The sequence below is a fragment of the Salmo salar genome, unplaced genomic scaffold (genome assembly GCF_905237065.1).
Source record: "Salmo salar unplaced genomic scaffold, Ssal_v3.1, whole genome shotgun sequence".
NCBI classification, from domain to species: Eukaryota; Metazoa; Chordata; class Actinopteri; order Salmoniformes; family Salmonidae; genus Salmo; species Salmo salar.
In genome coordinates this window covers 1-25,000 of record NW_025549388.1, presented here as the reverse complement: position 1 = coordinate 25,000, position 25,000 = coordinate 1, and the positions used below count along the sequence as shown (strand labels likewise).

The window sequence follows — 25,000 nt, the reverse complement described above, 5'->3', positions numbered from 1 at the left end:
CTAATTAAGGAGCGAGAGAAAGAGAGTAGGACTAATTAAGGAGAGAGAGAATAGGACTAATTAAGGAGCGAGAGAGAGAATAGGACTAATTAAGGAGAGAGAAAATAGGACTAATTAAGGAACGAGAGAGAGAGAGAGTATAGGACTAATTAAGGAGAGAGAGAATAGGACTAATTAAGGAACGAGAGAGAGAGAGTGTATAGGACTAATTAAGGAACGAGAGAGTATAGGACTAATTAAGGAACGAGAGAGAGAGAGAGTATAGGACTAATTAAGGAGAGAGATAATAGGACTAATTAAGGAACGAGAGAGAGAGTATAGGACTAATTAAGGAGAGAGAGAATAGGACTAATTAAGGAACGAGAGAGAGAGAATAGGACTAATTAAGGAGCGAGAGAAAGAGAGTAGGACTAATTAAGGAGAGAGAGAATAGGACTAATTAAGGAGCGAGAGAGAGAGAATAGGACTAATTAAGGAGAGAGAAAATAGGACTAATTAAGGAACGAGAGAGAGAATAGGACTAATTAAGGAGCGAGAGAGAGAGTATAGGACTAATTAAGGAGAGAGAGAGAGAGAATAGGACTAATTAAGGAGAGAGAAAATAGGACTAATTAAGGAGCGAGAGAGAATAGGACTAATTAAGGAGAGAGAAAATAGGACTAATTAAGGAGCGAGAGAGAGTATAGGACTAATTAAGGAGAGAGAGAATAGGACGAATTAAGGAACGAGAGAGAGAATAGGACTAATTAAGAGAGAGAGAGGTAGGGAGGGAGAGGTAGGGAGAATGGAGAGAGACCGAGAAGAAGAGAGAAATAAAGTAGGGCGGGGGGGGGGTTACCTCTCGATGGCTTTGTCCAGCTGAAAGATGATGGCCTGCAGCACAGCCCTATGGGTAGTGACGTCAGAGCGGTGGAGACGAGCGGTGAACAGAGCCAGAGCTGCACCCTTAGCATCACGACCAGGCTGAAACACACAGAGCTTTACTGTAAACACAACAAACAGCATTCTAGAGGACCTTTACTTAGTCCTCATGAGCTTTACTGTAAACACAACAAACAGCATTCTAGAGGACCTTTACTTAGTCCTCATGAGCTTTACTGTAAACACAACAAACAGCATTCTAGAGGACCTTTACTTAGTCCTCATGAGCTTTACTGTAAACACAACAAACAGCATTCTAGAGGACCTTTACTTAGTCCTCATGAGCTTTACTGTAAACACAACAAACAGCATTCTGGAGGACCTTTACTTAGTCCTCATGAGCTTTACTGTAAACACAACAAACAGCATTCTAGAGGACCTTTACTTAGTCCTCATGAGCTTTACTGTAAACACAACAAACAGCATTCTGGAGGACCTTTACTTAGTCCTCATGAGCTTTACTGTAAACACAACAAACAGCATTCTAGAGGACCTTTACTTAGTCCTCATGAGCTTTACTGTAAACACAACAAACAGCATTCTGGAGGACCTTTACTTAGTCCTCATGAGCTTTACTGTAAACACAACAAACAGCATTCTAGAGGACCTTTACTTAGTCCTCATGAGCTTTACTGTAAACACAACAAACAGCATTCTGGAGGACCTTTACTTAGTCCTCCTGAACTTTACTGTAAACAGACAGCATTCTAATAGACCTTTATTTTACAGTCCTCATGAGCTTTACTGTAAACAGACAGCAATCTAATATACCTTTATTTTACAGTCCTCCTGAACTTTACTGTAAACACACAGCATTCTAATAGACCTTTATTTTACAGTCCTCCTGAACTTTACTGTAAACACACAGCATTCTAATAGACACACAGCATTCTAAACATTTTACAGTCCTCCTGAACTTTACTGTAAACACACAGCATTCTAATAGACCTTTATTTTACAGTCCTCCTGAGCTTTACTGTAAACACAACGGACAGCATTTTCTACCTCTTTTCTCACATCCTCTCTCTATCCCTCCCTCCCTCCCTCCCTCCCTCCCTCCCTCTCTCTCTCTCTCTCTCTCTCTCGTCTAATTGGTGAGGGTTTGTTCAGACAGCCCAATTCATCATAAGACAAACCCTCAGGGAATGAAGACGAGAGAGAGGGAATGCGGGAGAGAAGGAGTCAGACGAGAGGGCGAGAGGGCCTGCTGCCTGTCAGCTCACTCTTATCCTTATTTTCCCTCCTCTCAGTTTTCCAGGGAGGGAGAGAGAGAAGAGAAGAGAGAGAGGGTAGAGAGAGGGAGGGAGAGAGAGAGAGAGAAGAGAAAGAGAGAGAGAGGAGAGAGAGAGAGAGAGAGAGGGAGAGAGGGTAGAGAGAGGGAGAGATAGAGAGAGAGGGTGGAGAGAGGGAGGGAGAGGGAGGGAGAGAGAGAGAGAGGGTAGAGAGAGGGAGAGAGATAGAGAGAGGGGTAGAGAGAGGGTTAGAGAGAGACGGAGGGAGAGAGAGAGAGAGTGAGGGGGGTAGAGAGAGGGAGGGAGAGAAAGAGAGAGAGGGAGGGAATGTAAGACACATTAGTTAGGCTATTAGTTCAACAAGCTGCTTCTGTTCCTGTCACTGTTGTAACACACACACACACACACACACACACACACACACACACACACACACACACACACACACACACACACACACCCACACACATATACATACACACACACACACATATACATACACACACACACACACACATATACATACACACACACACACATATACATACACACACACACACACATATACACACACACACACACACACACACACACACACACACACACACACACACACACACACATATACATACACACACACACACACACACACACATATATACATACACACACACACACATATACATATAACACACTTTTGTCTAATAAAAAAAATTCAAAGCCAATAAATAAAACTGTCGCAGGCCAAAATGGCAGAGAGAAACAGAATCCCCTGGAAACTGATGCTGTTATACACTGATGGAACAGAATCCCCTGGAAACTGATGCTGTTATTCACTGATGGAACAGAATCCCCTGGAAACTGATGCTGTTATTCACTGATGGAACAGAATCCCCTGGAAACTGATGCTGTTATTCACTGATGGAACAGAATCCCCTGGAAACTGATGCTGTTATTCACTGATGGAACAGAATCCCCTGGAAACTGATGCTGTTATACACTGATGGAACAGAATCCCCTGGAAACTGATGCTGTTATTCACTGATGGAACAGAATCCCCCGGAAACTGATGCTGTTATACACTGATGGAACAGAATCCCCTGGAAACTGATGCTGTTATTCACTGATGGAACAGAATCCCCTGGAAACTGATGCTGTTATTCACTGATGGAACAGAATCCCCTGGAAACTGATGCTGTTATTCACTGATGGAACAGAATCCCCTGGAAACTGATGCTGTTATTCACTGATGGAACAGAATCCCCTGGAAACTGATGCTGTTATTCACTGATGGAACAGAATCCCCTGGAAACTGATGCTGTTATTCACTGATGGAACAGAATCCCCTGGAAACTGATGCTGTTATTCACTGATGGAACAGAATCCCCTGGAAACTGATGCTGTTATACACTGATGGAACAGAATCCCCTGGAAACTGATGCTGTTATTCACTGATGGAACAGAATCCCCTGTAAACTGATGCTGTTATACACTGATGGAACAGAATCCCCTGGAAACTGATGCTGTTATTCACTGATGGAACAGAATCCCCCGGAAACTGATGCTGTGATGAAGAGGAGACTAACGCGCTGGTGATGAAGAGGAGACTAACACGGCTGGTGATGAAGAGGGAGACTAACGCGGCTGGTGATGAAGAGGGAGACTAACACGGCTGGTGATGAAGAGGGAGACTAACACGGCTGGTGATGAAGAGGGAGACTAACGCGGCTGGGGCTGAAGAGGGAGACTTCATTGATACGCCGTGATCTATTGGCGGGTAAAGAAATGAGCTCATGGAAAACACAGACTATTGGCCAATGCTGCAGTAGGCCCTTCCACACCGAGGATTGGTGATTTTCGAGGGGGGGGATTATTGGAAAGATTTTCTCAAATAACTTACTGTGAAGAACTATAGTTTTAATATATTATCATTCAGAAATGGAGGTTTAAATTTATTTTTTTTAACACTTTCCTACATTTCCACGCAGCAGGCCAGGTACTTCTATTCGTGTTCAGGCATGTGCGCTCCCTCAACATGATCAGGGCAGAGAAACCAGACACACGCTCCCTCCCAGACACATGCTCCCTCAACATTATCAGGACAGAGAAACCAGACACACGCTCCCCCAACATTATCAGGGCAGAGAAACCAGACACACGCTCCCCCAACATAATCAGGACAGAGAAACCAGACACACGCTCCCTCAACATTATCAGGGCAGAGAAACCAGACACACGCTCCCTCAACATTATCAGGGCAGAGAAACCAGACACACGCTCCCTCAACATTATCAGGGCAGAGAAACCAGACACACGCTCCCTTAACATTATCAGGACAGAGAAACCAGACACACGCTCCCCCAACATTATCAGGGCAGAGAAACCAGACACACGCTCCCCCAACATTATCAGGACAGAGAAACCAGACACACGCTCCCCCAACATTATCAGGGCAGAGAAACCAGACACACGCTCCCCCAACATTATCAGGACAGAGAAACCAGACACACGATCCCTCAACATTATCAGGGCAGAGAAACCAGACACATGCTCCCTCCCAGACACATGCTCCCTCAATATAATCAGGACAGAGAAACCAGACACATGCGCCCTCAACATTATCAGGGCAGAGAAACCCGACACACGCTCCATCAACATTATCAGGACAGAGAAACCAAACACACGCTCCATCAACATTATCAGGGCAGAGAAACCAGACACATGCTCATTGCTCACATGGTGCACTGCAAACAAAAGACAATGAAAAACAAACTGACACATCTCGTAAATGATAGTTATGAAATAAACCAAAAGTGTGGCAGGTTGTGAACTCTTCCACTCCGAGAATGACAACGGTAAATGACTGTAATTAATACATGCATTAACAGACATATATATACAGGCAAATGATGGGGATTAATGGTACATTTACTACTGGTGACATGTAATAGGAATTAATCAAACAAACAAAAAATCTAAGGGCAAACAATTCACACAATGAATGCGCAAGAATTGGCGGGAGACAGCCGAGTCCTTCTGGAGAGAGACTGGCCCTTCTGGAGAGAGACTGGCCCTTCTGGAGAGAGACTGGCCCTTCTGGAGAGAGACTGGCCCTTCTGGAGAGAGACTGGCCCTTTTGGAGAGAGACTGGCCCTTCTGGAGAGAGACTGGCCCTTCTGGAGAGAGACTGGCCCTTCTGGAGAGAGACTGGCCCTTCTGGAGAGAGACTGGCCCTTCTAGAGAGAGACTGGCCCTTCTAGAGAGAGACTGGCCCTTCTAGAGAGAGACTGGCCCTTCTAGAGAGAGACTGGCCCTTCTAGAGAGAGACTGGCCCTTCTGGAGAGAGACTGGCCCTTCTGGAGAGAGACTGGCCCTTCTAGAGAGAGACTGGCCCTTCTGGAGAGAGACTGGCCCTTCTGGAGAGAGACTGGCCCTTCTGGAGAGCGACTGGCCCTTCTAGAGAGAGACTGGCCCTTCTGGAGAGAGACTGGCCCTTCTGGAGAGAGACTGGCCCTTCTGGAGAGAGACTGGCCCTTCTAGAGAGAGACTGGCCCTTCTGGAGAGAGACTGGCCCTTCTGGAGAGAGACTGGCCCTTCTGGAGAGAGACTGGCCCTTCTGGAGAGAGACTGGCCCTTCTGGAGAGAGACTGGCCCTTCTAGAGAGAGACTGGCCCTTCTGGAGAGAGACTGGCCCTTCTGGAGAGAGACTGGCCCTTCTGGAGAGAGACTGGCCCCTTCTGGAGAGAGACTGGCCCTTCTGGAGAGAGACTGGCCCTTCTGGAGAGAGACTGGCCCTTCTGGAGAGAGACTGGCCCTTCTGGAGAGAGACTGGCCTATATCTTCACCCCTCCCCCTCTTCTTGTCTCAACATTTTTTAAATGATACTCAAGATGCTTGATCTTCACATATTTCAGATGCTTTTCACTGACAGCCACAACTCAATACTCAGCTAATCTCTCTATAGACACACACAGGACCCTACACACTACTACACACTACTACACACTACAACACGCACACACACTACACCACTCTACACACACACAGGGCCCTACACTACTACACACACACACACACACACACACACACACACACACACACACACACACACACATACTACACACTACAACACACACACACACACACTACACACTCTACACACACACACTACAACACACACACACACTACACACACACACACACACTCTACAACACACACACACACACACACACTACACACACACTACAACACACACACACTACAACACACACACACTACACACACACACACACACTCTACAACACACACACACACACACACACACACTACACACACACTACAACACACACACACACACACACACACTACAACACACACACACACACACTACAACACACACACACACGCTACTACACACACACACACACTACACCACTCTACACACACACACTACAACACACACACAATACACACTCTACACACACTACAACACACACACACTACAACACACACACACACACACACACACACACACACACACACACACACACACACACACACACACACACACACACACACACACATAAAGGCCTCACCAGGACGGTGAACTTTCCGCTGAGCAGTTCAGAGCGGAGAGGTTCCTCCTCTGGGTTAATGTTGAAGATGCCCTCTTTAATCCTCGTGTTCTGATTGGACCAATCACAGACATACAGGCAACAAGGGTCAAAGGTCAACCATTAGCACATTCTGGCATAGGTGGGAATTTACAGTGTATCTCGGGACCACCCACACACACACACACACACACACACACACACACACACACACACACACACACACACACACACACACACACACACACACACACACACACACACACACACACACAGCAGTGGCGTCTGGTCCCTCTCAGTACCTTGTATGCCTGGAAGAGGTCTATTGCTCGGGAGACGTCGAACTTGCGCGCCATCAGGAACTTGACGGCGGTTGGCTGGGAGACCAGGGCTGCGCTGCGGGGATGTTCCCTGCTGCGCACCTCACTCAGAAACTCCTCCACCGCCTGGGGACGGACGGAGGGGAGGGGATGGGGGAACAAGGGGAGAGAGGAAGGGAGGTTACAGGGATGAGACCAGACCAGACGAGAGATTGGGGGAAGCATTAGAGGGGGATATTGGAGGAGAGGGTGGGGTTGGAGAGCGAGAGGGAGAGAGGACAGAGAAGGGACAAGTGAGGGTGGAGTTGGAGAGAGAGAGTGAGAGAGATGACAGAAGGGACGAGTGAGGGGGTGGGGATGGAGAGAGTGAGTGAGAGAGAGAGAGAGAGAGAGAGAGAGAGAGAGAGAGAGACAGAAAAGGTACAAGTGAGGGTGGGGTTGGATAGGGAGAGAAAGGACAGAGAAGAGGCAAGTGAGGGTGGGGTTGGATAGGGAGAGAAAGGACAGAGAAGGGGCAAGTGAGGGTGGGGTTGGATAGGGAGAGAAAGGACAAGTGAGGGTGGGGTTGGATAGGGAGAGAAAGGACAAGTGAGGGTGGGGTTGGATAGGGAGAGAAAGGACAAGTGAGGGTGGGGTTGGATAGGGAGAGAAAGGACAGAGAAGGGACAAGTGAAGGTGGGGTAGTTATCAGAAGGGGAGAGGACAGAGTGAAGGTGGGGTAGTTATCAGAAGGGGAGAGGACAGAGTGAGGGTGGGGTAGTTATCATAAGGGGAGAGGACAGAGTGAGGGGTGGGGTAGTTATCAGAAGGGGAGAGGACAGAGTGAGGGTGGGGTAGTTATCAGAAGGGGAGAGGACAGAGTGAGGGTGGGGTAGTTATCAGAAGGGGAGAGGACAGAGTGAAGGTGGGGTAGTTATCAGAAGGGGAGAGGACAGAGTGAGGGTGGGGTAGTTATCAGAAGGGGAGAGGACAGAGTGAGGGTGGGGTAGTTATCAGAAGGGGAGAGGACAGAGTGAGGGTGGGGTAGTTATCAGAAGGGGAGAGGACAGAGTGAGGGAGGGGTAGTTATCAGAAGGGGAGAGGACAGAGTGAGGGTGGGGTAGTTATCAGAAGGGGAGAGGACAGAGTGAGGGTGGGGTAGTTATCAGAAGGGGAGAGGACAGAGTGAGGGTGGGGTAGTTATCAGAAGGGGAGAGGACAGAGTGAGGGTGGGGTAGTTATCAGAAGGGGAGAGGACAGAGTGAGGGTGGGGTAGTTATCAGAAGGGGAGAGGACAGAGTGAGGGTGGGGTAGTTATCAGAAGGGGAGAGGACAGAGTGAGGGTGGGGTAGTTATCAGAAGGGGAGAGGACAGAGTGAGGGTGGGGTAGTTATCAGAAGGGGAGAGGACAGAGTGAGGGTGGGGTAGTTATCAGAAGGGGAGAGGACAGAGTGAGGGTGGGGTAGTTATCAGAAGGGGAGAGGACAGAGTGAGGGGTGGGGTAGTTATCAGAAGGGGAGAGGACAGAGTGAGGGTGGGGTAGTTATCAGAAGGGGAGAGGACAGAGTGAGGGTGGGGTAGTTATCAGAAGGGGAGAGGGAGGACAGAGAGTTGTTAACACTTGTGGCTCATGGTTGAACCCCTGTGTGGTGTGTTGTGCTGGTGCCGACAGTATTCAATGTAACCAACATCCCTAGGAAGTAGGAAAGAACTACCAAGACCAGTCACTTATTGGCTAAATCAACAACAACTCCATCTCTGATTGGTTGATAGAAAGACAGACGGACAGATATAAACACGCCCCTACATCACGTGATTGACAGACATACACTCTTGAGGTCGACCGATTAATCGGCATGGACGATTAACTAGAGCTGATTTCAAGTTTTTCATAACAATCGGTAATCGGCATTTTTGGATGCCGATTATGGCCGATTACATTGCACTCCACGAGGAGACTGCGTGGCAGGCTGACTACCTGTTATACGAGTGCAGCAAGGGGCCAAGGTAAGTTGCTAGCTAGCATTCAACTTATCTTATAAAAAAAAAAAACAATCTTCACATAATCACTAGTTAACTACACATGGTTGATGATATTACTAGTTTAACTAGCTTGACCTGCGTTGCATATAATCAATGCGGTGCCTGTTAATTTATCATCGAATCACAGCCTACTTCGCCAAACGGGGGATGATTTAACAAAAGCTCAATTGTTACACAAATGTACCTAACCATAAACATCAATGCATTTATTAAAATTAATACACAGAAGTATATTATTTTTTAACCTGCATATTTAGTTAAAATAAATTCATGTTATCAGGCAATATTAACTAGGGATATTGTGTCACTTCTCTTCCGTTCATTGCACGCAGAGTTAGGGTATATGCAACAGTTTGGGCCGCCTGGCTCGTTGCGAACTAATTTTCCAGGATTTTACATAATTATGACAAAACATTGAATGTTGTGCGATGTAACAGCAATATTTAGACTTAGGGATGCCACCCGTTAGATAAAATACGAAACGGTTCCGTATTTCACTGAAAGAATAAACGTTTTGTTTTCGAAATGATAGTTTCCGGATTTGACCATATTAATGACCAAAGGCTCGTATTTCTGCGTGTTATTATGTTATAATTAAGTCTATGATTTGATATTTGATAGAGCAGTCTGACTGAGCGGTGGTAGGCGGCAGCAGGCTCGTAATCATTCATTCAAACTTTACTGTGTTTGCCAGCAGCTCTTAGCAATGCTTGAACCACAGCGCTGTTTATGACCTCAAGCCTACCAACTCCTGAGATTAGGCTGGCAATACTAAAGTGCCTATTAGAACATCCAATAGTCAAAGGTATATGAAATACAAAATGGTATATAGAAAGAAATAGTCGACGCGTCATAATTCCTATAATAACAACAACATAAAACTTCTTAACTGGGAATATTGAAGACTTGAGTTAAAAAGGAACCACCAGCCTTCATATGTTCTCATGTTTTGAGCAAGGAACTTTAAATGTTAGCTTTCTTACATGGCACATATTGCACTTTTACTTTCTTCTCCAACACTGTGTTTTTTCATTATTTAAACCAAATTGAGCATGTTTAATTATTTATTTGAGACTAAATAGATGTTATTTATGTATTATACTAAGTTAAAATAAGGGTTCATTCAGTATTGTTATTGTCATTATTACACACACATATATATATATATGTAAAAAATCTGCCGATAATCGGTACCGGCCTTTTTTGGTCCTCCAATAATCGGTATCGGAAAGTCATAATCAGTCGACCTCTAACACACACAGCCCTACGTCATGTGCTTGAACTGTGTGGACCTTTAAGCTTCCAGTGACGTTAGTGGATATTCAACAACAACATCCGTTCAACACTTGACAACGGATTGTACCAACTACTTCAATAACCAATTTTGGCAAAGGAGTACATAGAAACGTCCCTGGAAAAACTTGCCTCAAAGTGTTAACTCCCGTTACAAATTCACGTTAAGTGGTAACATGATTGATATAGCACATAATGCGTGTTGCTCGCTAGCTAGAGAAGCTGCATTAGTCAAATAACTAAGGTTAGCTAGCTAAGAGATGAGAGGACCGAGCAAGTCGTAGCTACTAGCTAGGGCCCTAAGCTACTCGTCTACTGTTGCCAAATTAGTTTAATTAAATACATGAACTAGTTAAATAAACAGATCAGCTATTTTATATCTGAGAGCTCTCGTCATCGACGATGGGGTTGTTAACGTTAACTTACAATCTAGCCAGCCAGTTGAATGACGAAAACAAAGTTACTAGGAACTTGGGAGCAAATTCTGTTGAACCTACTGCAGTAAAATGGATAGCTAACGAGCTATGACTGAGACCAAACAAGTACTCAAAGCAAACATGTCACTAGACGTATAACGCAACCTTGTACTGACTTCTGAAAGGAAGTCATATTTTTGGCTCAAATTAAACAGAAATGGCAATGTTTTCTTACTATAGTCACCTAGCTAGGAAGCTACATGTGGGTAAACTCGGTCTTCCTCTCGGGCTAACGTTTAGCTATCGCTAGGTAGCCGTCTGCGTTCAATATGACTGACGACGTTAACTCTCAATTGGAAGAAGAAAAAATTAAGTTAGCGAGTTGATTTTCCAGTTCTTCAAAAATAATAATGGGTAACAAATATGAAATATAACCAGTGATATGTAACGTTGCCTAATTATTTGTAAAGCAAAATGCTAGTCAGCCAGCTAGCTAAACGTGAGGCGTCTACTGTGAGTTGCATCCAGACGAGCGTGTTAAGCAGCTAGCTAATAGTAGCATTGCTAACGGCTGTCATAATATAAGTAACGGGCCATGGATATTTACGAGACAGTATCCTCAACAAGGACAACGCTGACCTACAACCTAATCAGACATTGTGTTTATTATGCAAATAATGGGGAAACAGAAGAAGAAGAAAAAAAAAAATCGTAATTTTTTTGGACGAAATCGAGAGCTTTACCATGGTAAACCAAGCCCTTACCAGTTCCTCCTGACTTGTCAAGGCTTCCGCCATCTTGAAGCCTCGGCAACGTCGCGGTTCTACGTGCTCGTTCACGACGATCTTGAAGTCACGTTTCTACGTGCTCGTTCACAACGCAGAAGCCCGAGTGAGGAGGGAGGGGGTTGTCACTATAGTTACCAGAAACACAAAATCAAAATACGATACTAATATCGCAAAAATATGTATGAAAACAACAACAAAATAAGAGCTTTGAGGTTATAATTTAAAGTTAGGGTTAGGCAGAAGGCTAGCAGTGTGGTTAATGTTACGTTTAAAGTCATATTTTAAGAAGAGAAATTGGCGTGGTTTAGCCATAATTATGACTTTGTGGCTCTGGTAACTAATGACGACCAGACGCGAAGTGGGTTAGTGCTATACAAAATCCTTGGGACGTCCCTACCCAAAAACCTAACTTTAACCCCAAAACTGTAACTATAACCTTTACCTAAATCTACATTTTAACTTAAATTGTGTTTGTGTGGGGGTAGGGACGTCCCAAGGAGCCCGAACAACAAGGACCACGGGAGAAGTGCGGAAAGACTACGGGTCGCCAAAGGGCTCATTCTACAAAAGGTCGAACGTTTGTGTACACTTGTAATGTAGATAATGATTTAATAAATTCTGCACCATTCTTTATTAAAATGTTATGTGACACAACACATGGTGGAAAAACATACAAGGTTTGTTTTAATGACTTTATGTCCATTTTTTGTGATGTTATTTTCCATATGTGAATCTCTGTCATGCAATAAAAATACAGGCAACAGTTCAGTCACAAAACATCCTGAAAACAATTTTTATTGCACCATCACTTGAGTTGTCTGTCACAACAATTTACATCATATGTTTTTTTTGTGTTTTTTCATTTTTTTACATGTTATGCTTCTGACATTCATTATCAAGGAAATCCTGATAAATATTTCCTGTGCAAGACAGTTGGTGATGGAGTGTCTCAGCGGCACCCTAATCCCTATACAGTAGTGCAGTATATAGGCAATAGGGTGTAATTTGGGACACAAACCCACGTCAGAGGGTTTAGTAGAGAGATACATGTAAATACAAGGTAGGGGAACAGCAGGGACAGATCAGTCTCATTGGGGACACAAGGCCACGCCAGAGGGTTTAGTAGAGAGATACATGTAAATACAAGGTAGGGACCGATCAGTCTCATTGGGGACACAAGACCACGTCAGAGGGTTTAGTAGAGAGATACATGTAAATACAAGGTAGGGACCAGCAGGGACAGATCAGTCTCATTGGGGATACAGGCCACTCTCTCTGACATCACTTCTTCTGGATGCAAACTACAAGCTCAGGGTCCGAAATGGTACCCTATTCCCTATATAGGGAATAGGGCTCTGGTCGAAAGTAGTGCACTATATAGGGAATAAGGCTGTGGTCTAAAGTAGTGCACTATATAGGGAATAAGGCTCTGGTCTAAAGTAGTGCACTATTATAGGGAATAGGGCTCTGGTCTAAAGTAGTGCACTATATAGGGAATAGGGTGCCATAGGGCTCTGGTCTAAAGTAGTGCACTATTATAGGGAATAGGGTGCCATTTGGGAAACATCAATAGAATGGATGAAATCCTGCCAGAATCACAACGTCAGGGGACCCTATAAAGTCAAGGATCCAGAGAGTGATGTCGTAGTGAGACAAACCGCTCCAGAGGGGGGGTTGAATAGTCAATACAAGTCCTATTGTATTGGTTCTTAATGAACAGTTTCATTGGGTGTGTCTAAAACGTCTTCCTTCCCTCTGTCTCTCACTTCCTGTCCTTCACGAGAGCCTATTAGAAGTCACAGGACAGGTGGTGGATGGTAGACTATCAGGGACTGTATTCATAATGTAGATGGTAGACTATCAGGGACTGTATTCATAATGTAGATGGTAGATGGTAGACTATCAGGGACTGTATTCATAATGTAGATGGTAGACTCTCAGGGACTGTATTCATAATGTAGATGGTAGACTCTCAGGGACTGTATTCATAATGTAGATGGTAGATGGTAGACTATCAGGGACTGTATTCATAATGTAGATGGTAGACTCTCAGGGACTGTATTCATAATGTAGATGGTAGACTATCAGGGACTGTATTCATAATGTAGATGGTAGATGGTAGACTCTCAGGGACTGTATTCATAATGTAGATGGTAGATGGTAGACTATCAGGGACTGTATTCATAATGTAGATGGTAGATGGTAGACTATCAGGGACTGTATTCATAATGTAGATGGTAGACTCTCAGGGACTGTATTCATAATGTAGATGGTAGACTCTCAGGGACTATATTCATAATGTAGATGGTAGATGGTAGACTATCAGGGACTGTATTCATAATGTAGATGGTAGATGGTAGACTATCAGGGACTGTATTCATAATGTAGATGGTAGACTCTCAGGGACTGTATTCATAATGTAGATGGTAGATGGTAGACTATCAGGGACTGTATTCATAATGTAGATGGTAGATGGTAGACTCTCAGGGACTGTATTCATAATGTAGATGGTAGACTATCAGGGACTGTATTCATAATGTAGATGGTAGATGGTAGACTCTCAGGGACTGTATTCATAATGTAGATGGTAGATGGTAGACTATCAGGGACTGTATTCATAATGTAGATGGTAGACTCTCAGGGACTGTATTCATAATGTAGATGGTAGATGGTAGACTATCAGGGACTGTATTCATAATGTAGATGGTAGACTCTCAGGGACTGTATTCATAATGTAGATGGTAGACTATCAGGGACTGTATTCATAATGTAGATGGTAGATTATCAGGGACTATATTCATAATGTAGATGGTAGACTCTCAGGGACTGTATTCATAATGTAGATGGTAGACTATCAGGGACTGTATTCATAATGTAGATGGTAGATGGTAGACTCTCAGGGACTGTATTCATAATGTAGATGGTAGATGGTAGACTATCAGGGACTATATTCATAATGTAGATGGTAGACTCTCAGGGACTGTATTCATAATGTAGATGGTAGATGGTAGACTATCAGGGACTGTATTCATAATGTAGATGGTAGATGGTAGACTATCAGGGACTGTATTCATAATGTAGATGGTAGATGGTAGACTCTCAGGGACTGTATTCATAATGTAGATGGTAGACTATCAGGGACTGTATTCATAATGTAGATGGTAGACTATCAGGGACTGTATTCATAATGTAGATGGTAGACTCTCAGGGACTGTATTCATAATGTAGATGGTAGACTATCAGGGACTGTATTCATAATGTAGATGGTAGACTATCAGGGACTGTATTCATAATGTAGATGGTAGATGGTAGACTATCAGGGACTGTATTCATAATGTAGATGGTAGATGGTAGACTATCAGGGACTGTATTCATAATGTAGATGGTAGATGGTAGACTATCAGGGACTGTATTCATAATGTAGATGGTAGATGGTAGACTATCAGGGACTGTATTCATAATGTAGATGGTAGATGGTAGACTCTCAGGGACTGTATTCATAATGTAGATGGTAGATGGTAGACTATCAGGGACTGTATTCATAATGTAGATGGTAGATGGTAGACTATCAGGGACTGTATTCATAATGTAGATGGTAGATGGTAGACTCTCAGGGACTGTATTCATAATGTAGATGGTAGATTATCAGGGACTGTATTCATAATGTAGATGGTAGATGGTAGACTCTCAGGGACTGTATTCATAATGTAGATGGTAGATGGTAGACTACCAGGGACTGTATTCATAATGTAGATGGTAGATGGTAGACTATCAGGGACTGTATTCATAATGTAGATGGTAGATGGTAGACTACCAGGGACTGTATTCATAACGTCCCTCCCATCATCTTCAACAACAGACAGACTAACCTCTTATCATCTCTGTCCCTCCCACTTCAACAACAGACAGACCTGTTTATATAGCGAATTGCTGACATGGCTTCTGACTGAGGAGAGCATATAGGGGGCGTCCCAATAATATCTCCTTTCTTCTGAAGTGTGCACTCGTTCACTGCTTCTCACAAAACCAAAATCCTTGAATCAAGAGTTCCTCCCTCTACCTGTCTCGCCATCCCCCAAATGAAAACCATGGGAAGTGTGTATGTATGGGTGTGTAAACACAAATGTTTTTATTCTTAGCATCATCATCGTCGTCGTCGTCGTGACAAACACATCAAGGTTGTTAGTTAAGGCATGTGCATAGCAGTCCGAGATGTGTTTTAAACCAGAGCAGAAAACACCAGTCAGAGCTGTGTTTTAAACCAGAGCAGAAAACACCAGTCAGAGCTGTGTTTTAAATCTGAGTAGAAAACACAGAGGGACTACTATGTACACAGTCAATTGCAACCCTCTTCTCATAGAGGTAGAAAGAGAACTCATCAAACCAGGTTATATCCATCTAGAGCCCTCTTTCTACCTCTATGCTCTTTCTCTAATAATGGTCCATGGGGCCAGCCCTGTTCTAGAATCCCCCCATTCTAGAATCACCATCTGTTCTAGAATCAACATATATTCTAGAATCACCATCTGTTCTAGAATCAACATATATTCTAGAAACAACATATATTCTAGAAACAACATATATTCTAGAATCAACATATATTCTAGAATCAACATATATTCTAGAAACAACATATATTCTAGAATCAACATATATTCTAGAATCAACATATATTCTAGAAACAACATATATTCTAGAATCAACATATATTCTAGAATCAACATATATTCTAGAAACAACATATATTCTAGAATCTACATATATTCCAGAATCAACATATATTCTAGAATCAACATATATTCTAGAATCAACATATATTCTAGAATCAACATATATTCTAGAAACAACATATATTCTAGAAACAACATATATTCTAGAAACAACATATATTCTAGAAACAACATATATTCTAGAAACAACATATATTCTAGAAACAACATATATTCTAGATTCCACCCCTGTTCTAGAATCCACCCCTGTTCTAGAATCCACCCCTGTTCTAGAATCCACCCCTGTTCTAGAATCCACCCCTGTTCTAGAATCCACCCCTGTTCAAGAAGCACCACTGTTGTCAACTGGGGTTTTGCAGGTACAGGGGGGTTAGTTTGAGGGGACTGAGGGGTGGTATATTTGGTTAGTTTGTGGGGACTGAGGGGGGGTTAGTTTGAGGGGACTGAGGGGGTTATGGTCCGGGCGTGTCAGGCGCTGTGAGCGTCTCCGTCGGAGCTGAAGTAGTACCTAACGGGGGGTCCAGGAAGGTCCTCATCACCGTCTGACTCAGGAGCGAAGGACACGGTCAGGTCGGACGTAGCGACGGTCTACAGACGGCTTGATCAACTTCTGCATCCTAGGGGAGGAGGGGCGGGAAAGAGGGAGGAAAGGGAGGAATACAGGGAGGAAAGGGGGGGAGGGAGAGAGGGAGGAAAGGGGGGAGAGGGAGGAAAGGAGGAAGAGAGGGAGGAAAGGAGGAAGAGAGGGAGGAAAGGGGGGGGAGAGGGAGGAATACAGGGAGGAAAGGGGGGGAGGGAGAGAGGGAGGAAAGGGGGGGAGGGAGGGATAGAGGGAGGAAAGGGGGGGAGAGGAGAATGAGAGACTAAGATTCACAGTGATTCAGGAGGACACAGTGTGTGTGTGTGTGTTTTCGTGTGTGTGTTTACGTGTGTGTGTTTACGTGTGTGTGTGTGTGTGTGTGTGTGTGTGTGTGTGTGTGTGTGTTGCTTACGTTAGTTTTAGTCTCTTGTTGTGTCCAGGCATCACAGGAACATAGAGCATCTTCACGCCATGGACCACCATGGTAGGTTCTATCCCATAATTCACCTGTAATACAGTCAACACTATGGTAGGATATATCCCATAATTCACCTGTAATACAGTCAACACTATGGTAGGATATATCCCATAATTCACCTGTAATACAACACAGTCAACACCATGGTAGGATATATCCCATAATTCACCTGTAATACAACACAGTCAACACCATGGTAGGATATATCCCATAATTCACCTGTAATACAACACAGTCAACACTATGGTAGGATATATCCCATAATTCACCTGTAATACAACACAGTCAACACCATGGTAGGATATATCCCATAATTCACCTGTAATACAACACAGTCAACACTATGGTAGGATCTATCCCATAATTCACCTGTAATACAACACAGTCAACACCATGGTAGGATATATCCCATAATTCACCTGTAATACAACACAGTCAACACCATGGTAGGATCTATCCCATAATTCACCTGTAATACAACACAGTCAACACCATGGTAGGATATATCCCATAATTCACCTGTAATACAACACAGTCAACACCATGGTAGGATATATCCCATAATTCACCTGTAATACAACACAGTCAACACCATGGTAGGATATATCCCATAATTCACCTGTAATACAACACAGTCAACACCATGGTAGGATATATCCCATAATTCACCTGTAATACAACACAGTCAACACCATGGTAGGATATATCCCATAATTCACCTGTAATACAACACAGTCAAAACAACAGTATCATCACCAATATGATCAATAGATATGTGACTATCAATCCCTCGACAGAGAGAGAATTCATATAGTCTCACCAGCACTGCCTTGATGAAGTCAGAGAGAGAGAAGTGTTGGTCACCCCACACAGTCCAGCGGTCCCAGATAGAGAAAGAGATGTCTTCCCTGAGGAGGAGAGACACAGACAGGACTCAGTGAGAGACAGAGACGGAGACAGACAGAGATAGAGACAGAGATGTCTTTCCTGAGGAGGAGAGACACAGACAGGACTCAGTGAGAGACAGAGACGGAGACAGACAGAGAGAGAGACAGAGATGTCTTTCCTGAGGAGGAGAGACACAGACAGGACTCAGTGATAGACAGAGACGGAGACAGACCGAGAGAGAGAGAGACAGACAGGACTCAGTGATAGACAGAGACAGACCGAGAGAGAGAAGAGACAGACAGAGAGACACAGACAGGGAGAGAGAGAGAGAGAGACAAAGACAGAGAGAGGGAGACAGAGAGACAGACAGAGAGAGGGAGACAGAGAGACAGGGAGACAGAGAGACAGAGGGAGACAGAGAAGTGTTGAGACCACACAGCCCAGAGGTCCCAAATAGAGAAAGAGATGTATTTTCTGTCTGTACGTGTGTATGTGTGTGTACAGGTGTGTGTGTGTGTCTATGTACAGGTGTGTGTCTGTGTTTCTGTGTACATGTCTGTGTGTGTGTGTCTGTGTGTACAGGTGTGTCTGTGCACAGGTGTATGTGTGTGTACAGGTGTGTGTGTGTGTGTGTGTGTACAGGTGTGTGTGTGTGTGTGTACAGGTGTATGTGTGTGTGTGTGTGTGTGTGTGTGTGTGTGTGTGTGTGTGTGTGTGTGTGTGTGTGTGTGTGTGTTACAGGTGTGTCTCCTACCTGATCTGTGTCCTCTTGACAGGTGCAGCCTCGGTGAGGACCATGACAGGAATGGCCAGGTTGAAGAAACAGTTGTTGAACGACTCAAACCCGTATCCTCCCACCACCTTCACCAGCTCCAACGACACCTGGGGACCACAGCACACCCACTCACTGACCACTCCCCAGAGACCCCCAGAATTCCAGACGACCCCCAGAGACCCCCCAGACTTCCAGACGACCCCCCCAGACTTCCAGACGACCCCCAGAGACCCCCAGACTTCCAGACGACCCCCAGACTTCCAGACGACCCCCAGACTTCCAGACGACCCCCAGACTTCCAGACGACCCCCCAGACTTCCAGACGACCCCAGAGACCCCCCCAGACTTCCAGACGACCCCCAGAGACCCCCCCAGACTTACAGACGACCCCCAGAGACCCCCCCAGACTTCCAGACGACCCCCAGAGACCCCCCCAGACTTCCAGACGACCCCCAGAGACCCCCCCAGACTTCCAGACGACCCCCAGAGACCCCCCCCAGACTTCCAGACGACCTCCAGAGACCCCCCAGACTTCCAGACGACCCCCAGAGACCCCCCCCAGACTTCCAGACGACCCCCAGAGACCCCCCCCAGACTTCCAGACAACCCCCCCAGACGACCCCCAGACAAACCCCCCAAACGACCCCCCCAGAGACCCCAGACAACCCCCAGGCGACCCCCCAGGCGACCCCCCCAGGCGACCCCCCAGGCGACCCCCAGATAATTCCCGTCATCAGCCAAAACTACACAGCACTGAATTCATTGGTATGTTCCATTTAGGTCTGTGACTGAATCAGACTAGCAGATTCCGTAAAAACCAATTCAAAACCAGGAAGAAGAGATCCAAGCTGTTAAAAAAACCTATTAAACTGATAAACATTTGATTCAGTCATTTACTACCAGTCTGATAAGATAAAATAAATGAATTTACTACCATTTTAAAATAAATATATGATTTACTTAAAGTATTCAAACCCCTGAGTCAATACATGTTAGAATCACATTTGGCAGCGATTACAGCTGGGAGTCTTTCTGGGTGAGTCTCTAAGAGTCATTACAGCTGGGAGTCTTTCTGGGTGAGTCTCTAAGAGTCATTACAGCTGGGAGTCTTTCTGGGTGAGTCTCTAAGAGTCATTACAGCTGGGAGTCTTTCTGGGTGAGTCTAAGAGCCATTACAGCTGAGAGTCTTTCTGGGTGAGTCTCTAAGAGTCATTAGAGCTGGGAGTCTTTCTGGGTGAGTCTCTAAGAGCTTTACACACCTGGATTGTACAATATTTTCACATTATTCTTCTCATAATTGTTCAAGCTCTGTGAAGTTGGTTATTGATCATGGCTAGACAAACATTTTAAAGTCTTGTCATAGGTTTCCAAGACGATTTAAATCAAATCTGTAACTCGGCCACTCAGGGAACATTCACTGTCTTCTTGGTGAGTAACTCCAGTGTATATTTGTCCTTGTGTTGTAGGTTATTGTCCTGCTGGAAGGTGAATTCATCTCCCAGTGTCTGGTGGAAAGCAGACTGGACCAGGTTTTCATCCAGGATTTTTACCTGCTTAGCTCTATTCTGTTTCTTTTCATCCGGGGAAAAAAAACTCCCTCGTCTTTGCCGATGACAAGCATACCCAACACATGATGCAGCCACTACTTAGACCACCCAGGAGTCCCCTCTGATGTACATGGAGTGTGTTCTAGATAGCAGCTTAGACCACCCTAGACCACAACTAGACCACACTAGACCACAACTAGACCACAACTAGACCACCTAGCTCCCTAGACCACAACTAGACCACTCTAGACCACCATAGACCATCATAGACCACCATAGACCACAACTAGACCACAACTAGACCACAACTAGACTACCCTAGACCACCCTAGACCACCATAGACCATCATAGACCACCATAGACCACCACAGACCACCCCAGACCACCCTAGACCACCCTAGACCACAACTAGGACCACCACTAGACCACCCTAGACCACCACTAGACCACCCCTAGACCACAACTAGACCACCATAGACCACCCTAGACCACCCTAGACCACAACTAGACCACCCTAGACCACCCCAGACCACAACTAGACCACCATAGATCACAACTAGACCACCCTAGACCACAACTAGACCACCCTAGACCACCACTAGACCACCACTAGACCACCCCAGACCACCCTAGACCACAAGTAGGACCACAACTAGACAACCATAGCACCCCTAGACCACCCTAGACCACCACTAGACCACCTAGACCACCCCAGACCACAACTAGACCACCCCAGACCACCCTAGACCACAACTAGACCACCACTAGACCACAACTAGGACCACAACTAGGACCACAACTAGACAACCATAGACCACCCCTAGACCACCATAGACCACCCTAGACCACCATAGACCACCATAGACCACCCCTAGACCACCACTAGACCACCCTAGACCACCACTAGACCACCCTAGACCACCACTAGACCACCCTAGACCACCACTAGACCACCACTAGACCACCACTAGACCACCCTAGACCACCACTAGACCACCACTAGACCACCACTAGACCACCACTAGACCACCCTAGACCACAACTAGACCACAACTAGACCACCCTAGACCACAACTAGACCACAACTAGACCACCCTAGACCACCCTAGACCACCACTAGACCACCACTAGACCACCACTAGACCACCCTAGACCACCACTAGACCACCCTAGACCACCACTAGACCACCACTAGACCACCCTAGAACCACCACTAGACCACCACTAGACCACCCTAGACCACCCCTAGACCACCACTAGACCACAACTAGACCACCTAGACCACCCCTAGACCACAACTAGACCACCCCTAGACCACCCCTAGACCACCCCTAGACCACAACTAGACCACCCTAGACCACCCTAGACCACAACTCAGACCACCACTAGACCACCCTAGACCACCACTAGACCACCCTAGACCACCACTAGACCACCCTAGACCACCACACGACCACCCCTAGACCACCCTAGACCACAACTAGACCACAACTAGACCACCCTAGACCACCCTAGACCACCACTAGACCACCACTAGACCACCCCTAGACCACCACTAGACCACCCTAGACCACCACTAGACCACCCTAGACCACAACTAGACCACCCTAGACCACCACTAGACCACCCCTAGACCACCACTAGACCACCCCTAGACCACAACTAGACCACCCCTAGACCACCCTAGACCACCCCTAGACCACCCTAGACCACAACTAGACCACCCTAGACCACCCTAGACCACCCTAGACCACCTAGACCACAACTAGACCACCCTAGACCACAACTAGACCACCCTAGACCACCTAGACCACCCTAGACCACCCTAGACCACCCTAGACCACAACTAGACCTCCCTAGACCACCACTAGACCTCCCTAGACCACCACTAGACCTCCCTAGACCACCACTAGACCACCACTAGACCACCCATGTCATGGAGTGTGAGCTCGTGCGCTGTCTCACCAGCCCGGCGAGGCAGCAGTAGCCGTGGCGATGGCGGGGATGATCTTCCCGGCGATGCGTTTGGTCTTGAGGCGGTCGGCCACCTCGATGGAGTACATCCTGGCCCTGAGGGAGGAGGCCGCCGCCACGAAGTCCATGTGACCGTTGAGGTCATCGTCCTTCTCGAATATCCGGGGAGACATCCGTAATTCGCTCTGTAGTACACACACACACGGGTTAGGAGTGTGTCGATAGTGCCCTCCAGCTGACTGAATGATGGTGTGTGTGTGTGTGTGTGTGTGTGTGTGTGTGTGTGTGTGTGTGTGTGTGTGTGTGTGTGTGTGTGAGAGAGAGAGAGAATGATGGTGTGTGTGTAGAGAGAGACAGAGAGAGTGTGTGTGTGTGTGAGAATGATGGTGTGTGGAGAGTGAGAGAAACAGAGAGAGACCGAGAGAGAGAGACAGAGAGAGTGTGTGTGTGTGTGTGTGTGGTGAGAATGATGGTGTGTGAGAGTGAGAGAAACAGAGAGAGAGAGAGACAGAGAGTGTGTGTGTGTGTGAGAATGATGGTGTGTGAGAGTGAGAGAAACAGAGAGAGCAGCGAGAGAGAGAGACAGAGAGAGTGTGTGTGTGTGTGTGTGTGTGTGTGTGTGAGAATGATGGTGTGTGTGTGAGAGTGAGAGAAACAGAGAGAGAGAGAGACAGAGAGAGTGTGTGTGTGTGTGTGTGTGTGTGTGTGTGAGAATGATGGTGTGTGTGTGTGAGAGTGAGAGAAACAGAGAGAGAGAGGACAGAGTGATGTGTGTGTGTACCTGGTGTAACGTGGTCTGCAGCGATAGCCTCCTCTAACTGGGCGATGGCCTCTCTCTCCCTCCTCGCTGCTCACGGACAGCTTCATCTGATCAGGCTTCTTCACATTCTCATCCGTCTCAATACGCTAGCCAGATCAATACATTAATCAATACATTAATATACTGTATTAATCAAACTTCACATTCTCATCTGTCTCAATACGCTAGCCAGATCAATACATTAATCAATACATTAATATACTGTATTAATCAAACTTCACATTCTCATCTGTCTCAATACGCTAGCCAGATCAATACATTAATCAATACATTAATATACTGTATTAATCAAAACTTCACATTCTCATCTGTCTCAATACGCCAGCCAGATCAATACATTTCAATTATATACTGTATTAATCAAACTTCACATTCTCATCTGTCTCAATACACTAGCCAGATCAATACATTAATCAATACATTAATATACTGTATTAATCAAACTTCACATTCTCATCTGTCTCAATACGCTAGCCAGATCAATACATTAATCAATACATTAATATACTGTATTAATCAAACTTCACATTCTCATCTGTCTCAATACGCTAGCCAGATCAATACATTAATCAATACATTAATATACTGTATTAATCAAACTTCACATTCTCATCTGTCTCAATACGCTAGCCAGATCAATACATTAATCAATACATTAATATACTGTATTAATCAAACTTCACATTCTCATCCGTCTCAATACGCTAGCCAGATCAATACATTAATCAATACATTAATATACTGTATTAATCAAACTTCACATTCTCATCCGTCTCAATACGCTAGCCAGATCAATACATTAATCAATACATTAATATACCGTATTAATCAAACTTCACATTCTCATCCGTCTCAATACGCTAGCCAGATCAATACATTAATCAATACATTAATATACTGTATTAATCAAACTTCACATTCTCATCCGTCTCCAATACGCTAGCCAGATCAATACATTAATCAATACATTAATATACTGTATTAATCAAACTTCACATTCTCATCCGTCTCCAATACGCTAGCCAGATCAATACATTAATCAATACATTAATATACTGTATTAATCAAACTTCACATTCTCATCCGTCTCAATACACTAGCCAGATCAATACATTAAATCAATACATTAATATACTGTATTAATCAAACTTCACATTCTCATCTGTCTCAATACACTAGCCAGATCAATACATTAATCAATACTTTAATATACTGTATTAATCAAACTTCACATTCTCATCTGTCTCAATACACTAACCGATCAATACATCACATATACTGTATTAATGCAAACTTCACATTCTCATCTGTCTCAATACGCTTAGCCAGATCAATACATTAATCAATCATTATTATACTGTATTAATCAAACTTCACATTCTCATCTGTCTCCTACCTACCAATCATCATTATCAATACATTAATATACTGTATTAATCACTTCATTCCATCCGCTACCAGATCATTAATACCTGTATTAATCAAACTTCACATTCTCATCTGTCTCAATACACTAGCCAGATCATTACGTTAATCAATACTTTAATATTTATTAGCACTTCCCATTTCTCATCCTTGCTAGCCAATCAATACAATATACT

At 44.9% G+C, this 25,000-nt stretch overlaps 2 protein-coding genes across 2 annotated transcripts in view; both read right to left on the bottom strand.

Annotated features, from left to right (window-relative positions):
* The window catches only part of LOC123738252 (tyrosine-protein phosphatase non-receptor type 9), a gene marked incomplete at its 3' end in the record, with an annotated part of 18,702 nt that extends 6,956 nt beyond the window's left edge, over nucleotides 1–11,746 (bottom strand). The window contains exons 1-4 of the mRNA XM_045713289.1: nucleotides 11,583–11,746; nucleotides 7,070–7,213; nucleotides 6,750–6,839; nucleotides 839–963 (exon numbers count right to left, since the gene is read on the bottom strand). Coding sequence (XP_045569245.1) covers nucleotides 839–963; nucleotides 6,750–6,839; nucleotides 7,070–7,213; nucleotides 11,583–11,615 — 392 coding nt within the window. The remainder of the gene's footprint in view (nucleotides 1–838; nucleotides 964–6,749; nucleotides 6,840–7,069; nucleotides 7,214–11,582) is intronic.
* Nucleotides 11,747–15,708: 3,962 nt separating this feature from the next.
* LOC123738253 (ubiquitin-like modifier-activating enzyme 6) lies at nucleotides 15,709–22,752 on the bottom strand. Its single transcript, XM_045713290.1, has 5 exons — nucleotides 22,571–22,752; nucleotides 19,037–19,402; nucleotides 18,215–18,302; nucleotides 17,329–17,423; nucleotides 15,709–16,953 (listed from the first exon to the last, which is right to left on the bottom strand). Exons 1-5 carry the CDS (start codon nucleotides 22,750–22,752, stop codon nucleotides 16,884–16,886), a joined length of 801 nt encoding a protein of 266 aa, XP_045569246.1. The 3' UTR covers nucleotides 15,709–16,883.
* Nucleotides 22,753–25,000: the final 2,248 nt, after the last annotated feature.

What these genes read in the sequence shown, in the direction of transcription:
- LOC123738253 (XM_045713290.1), bottom strand. Translation starts at nt 22,752, where the DNA reads ATGTCTCCCCGGATATTCGAGAAGGACGATGACCTCAACGGTCACATG. An exon ending in GTCAAGAGGACACAGATCAG is followed by an intron (nt 18,303 to 19,036) that starts GTAGGAGACACA and finishes TCTCCTCCTCAG; the next exon opens with GGAAGACATCTCTTTCTCTA. An exon ending in ACTTCATCAAGGCAGTGCTG is followed by an intron (nt 17,424 to 18,214) that starts GTGAGACTATAT and finishes ACTGTATTACAG; the next exon opens with GTGAATTATGGGATAGAACC.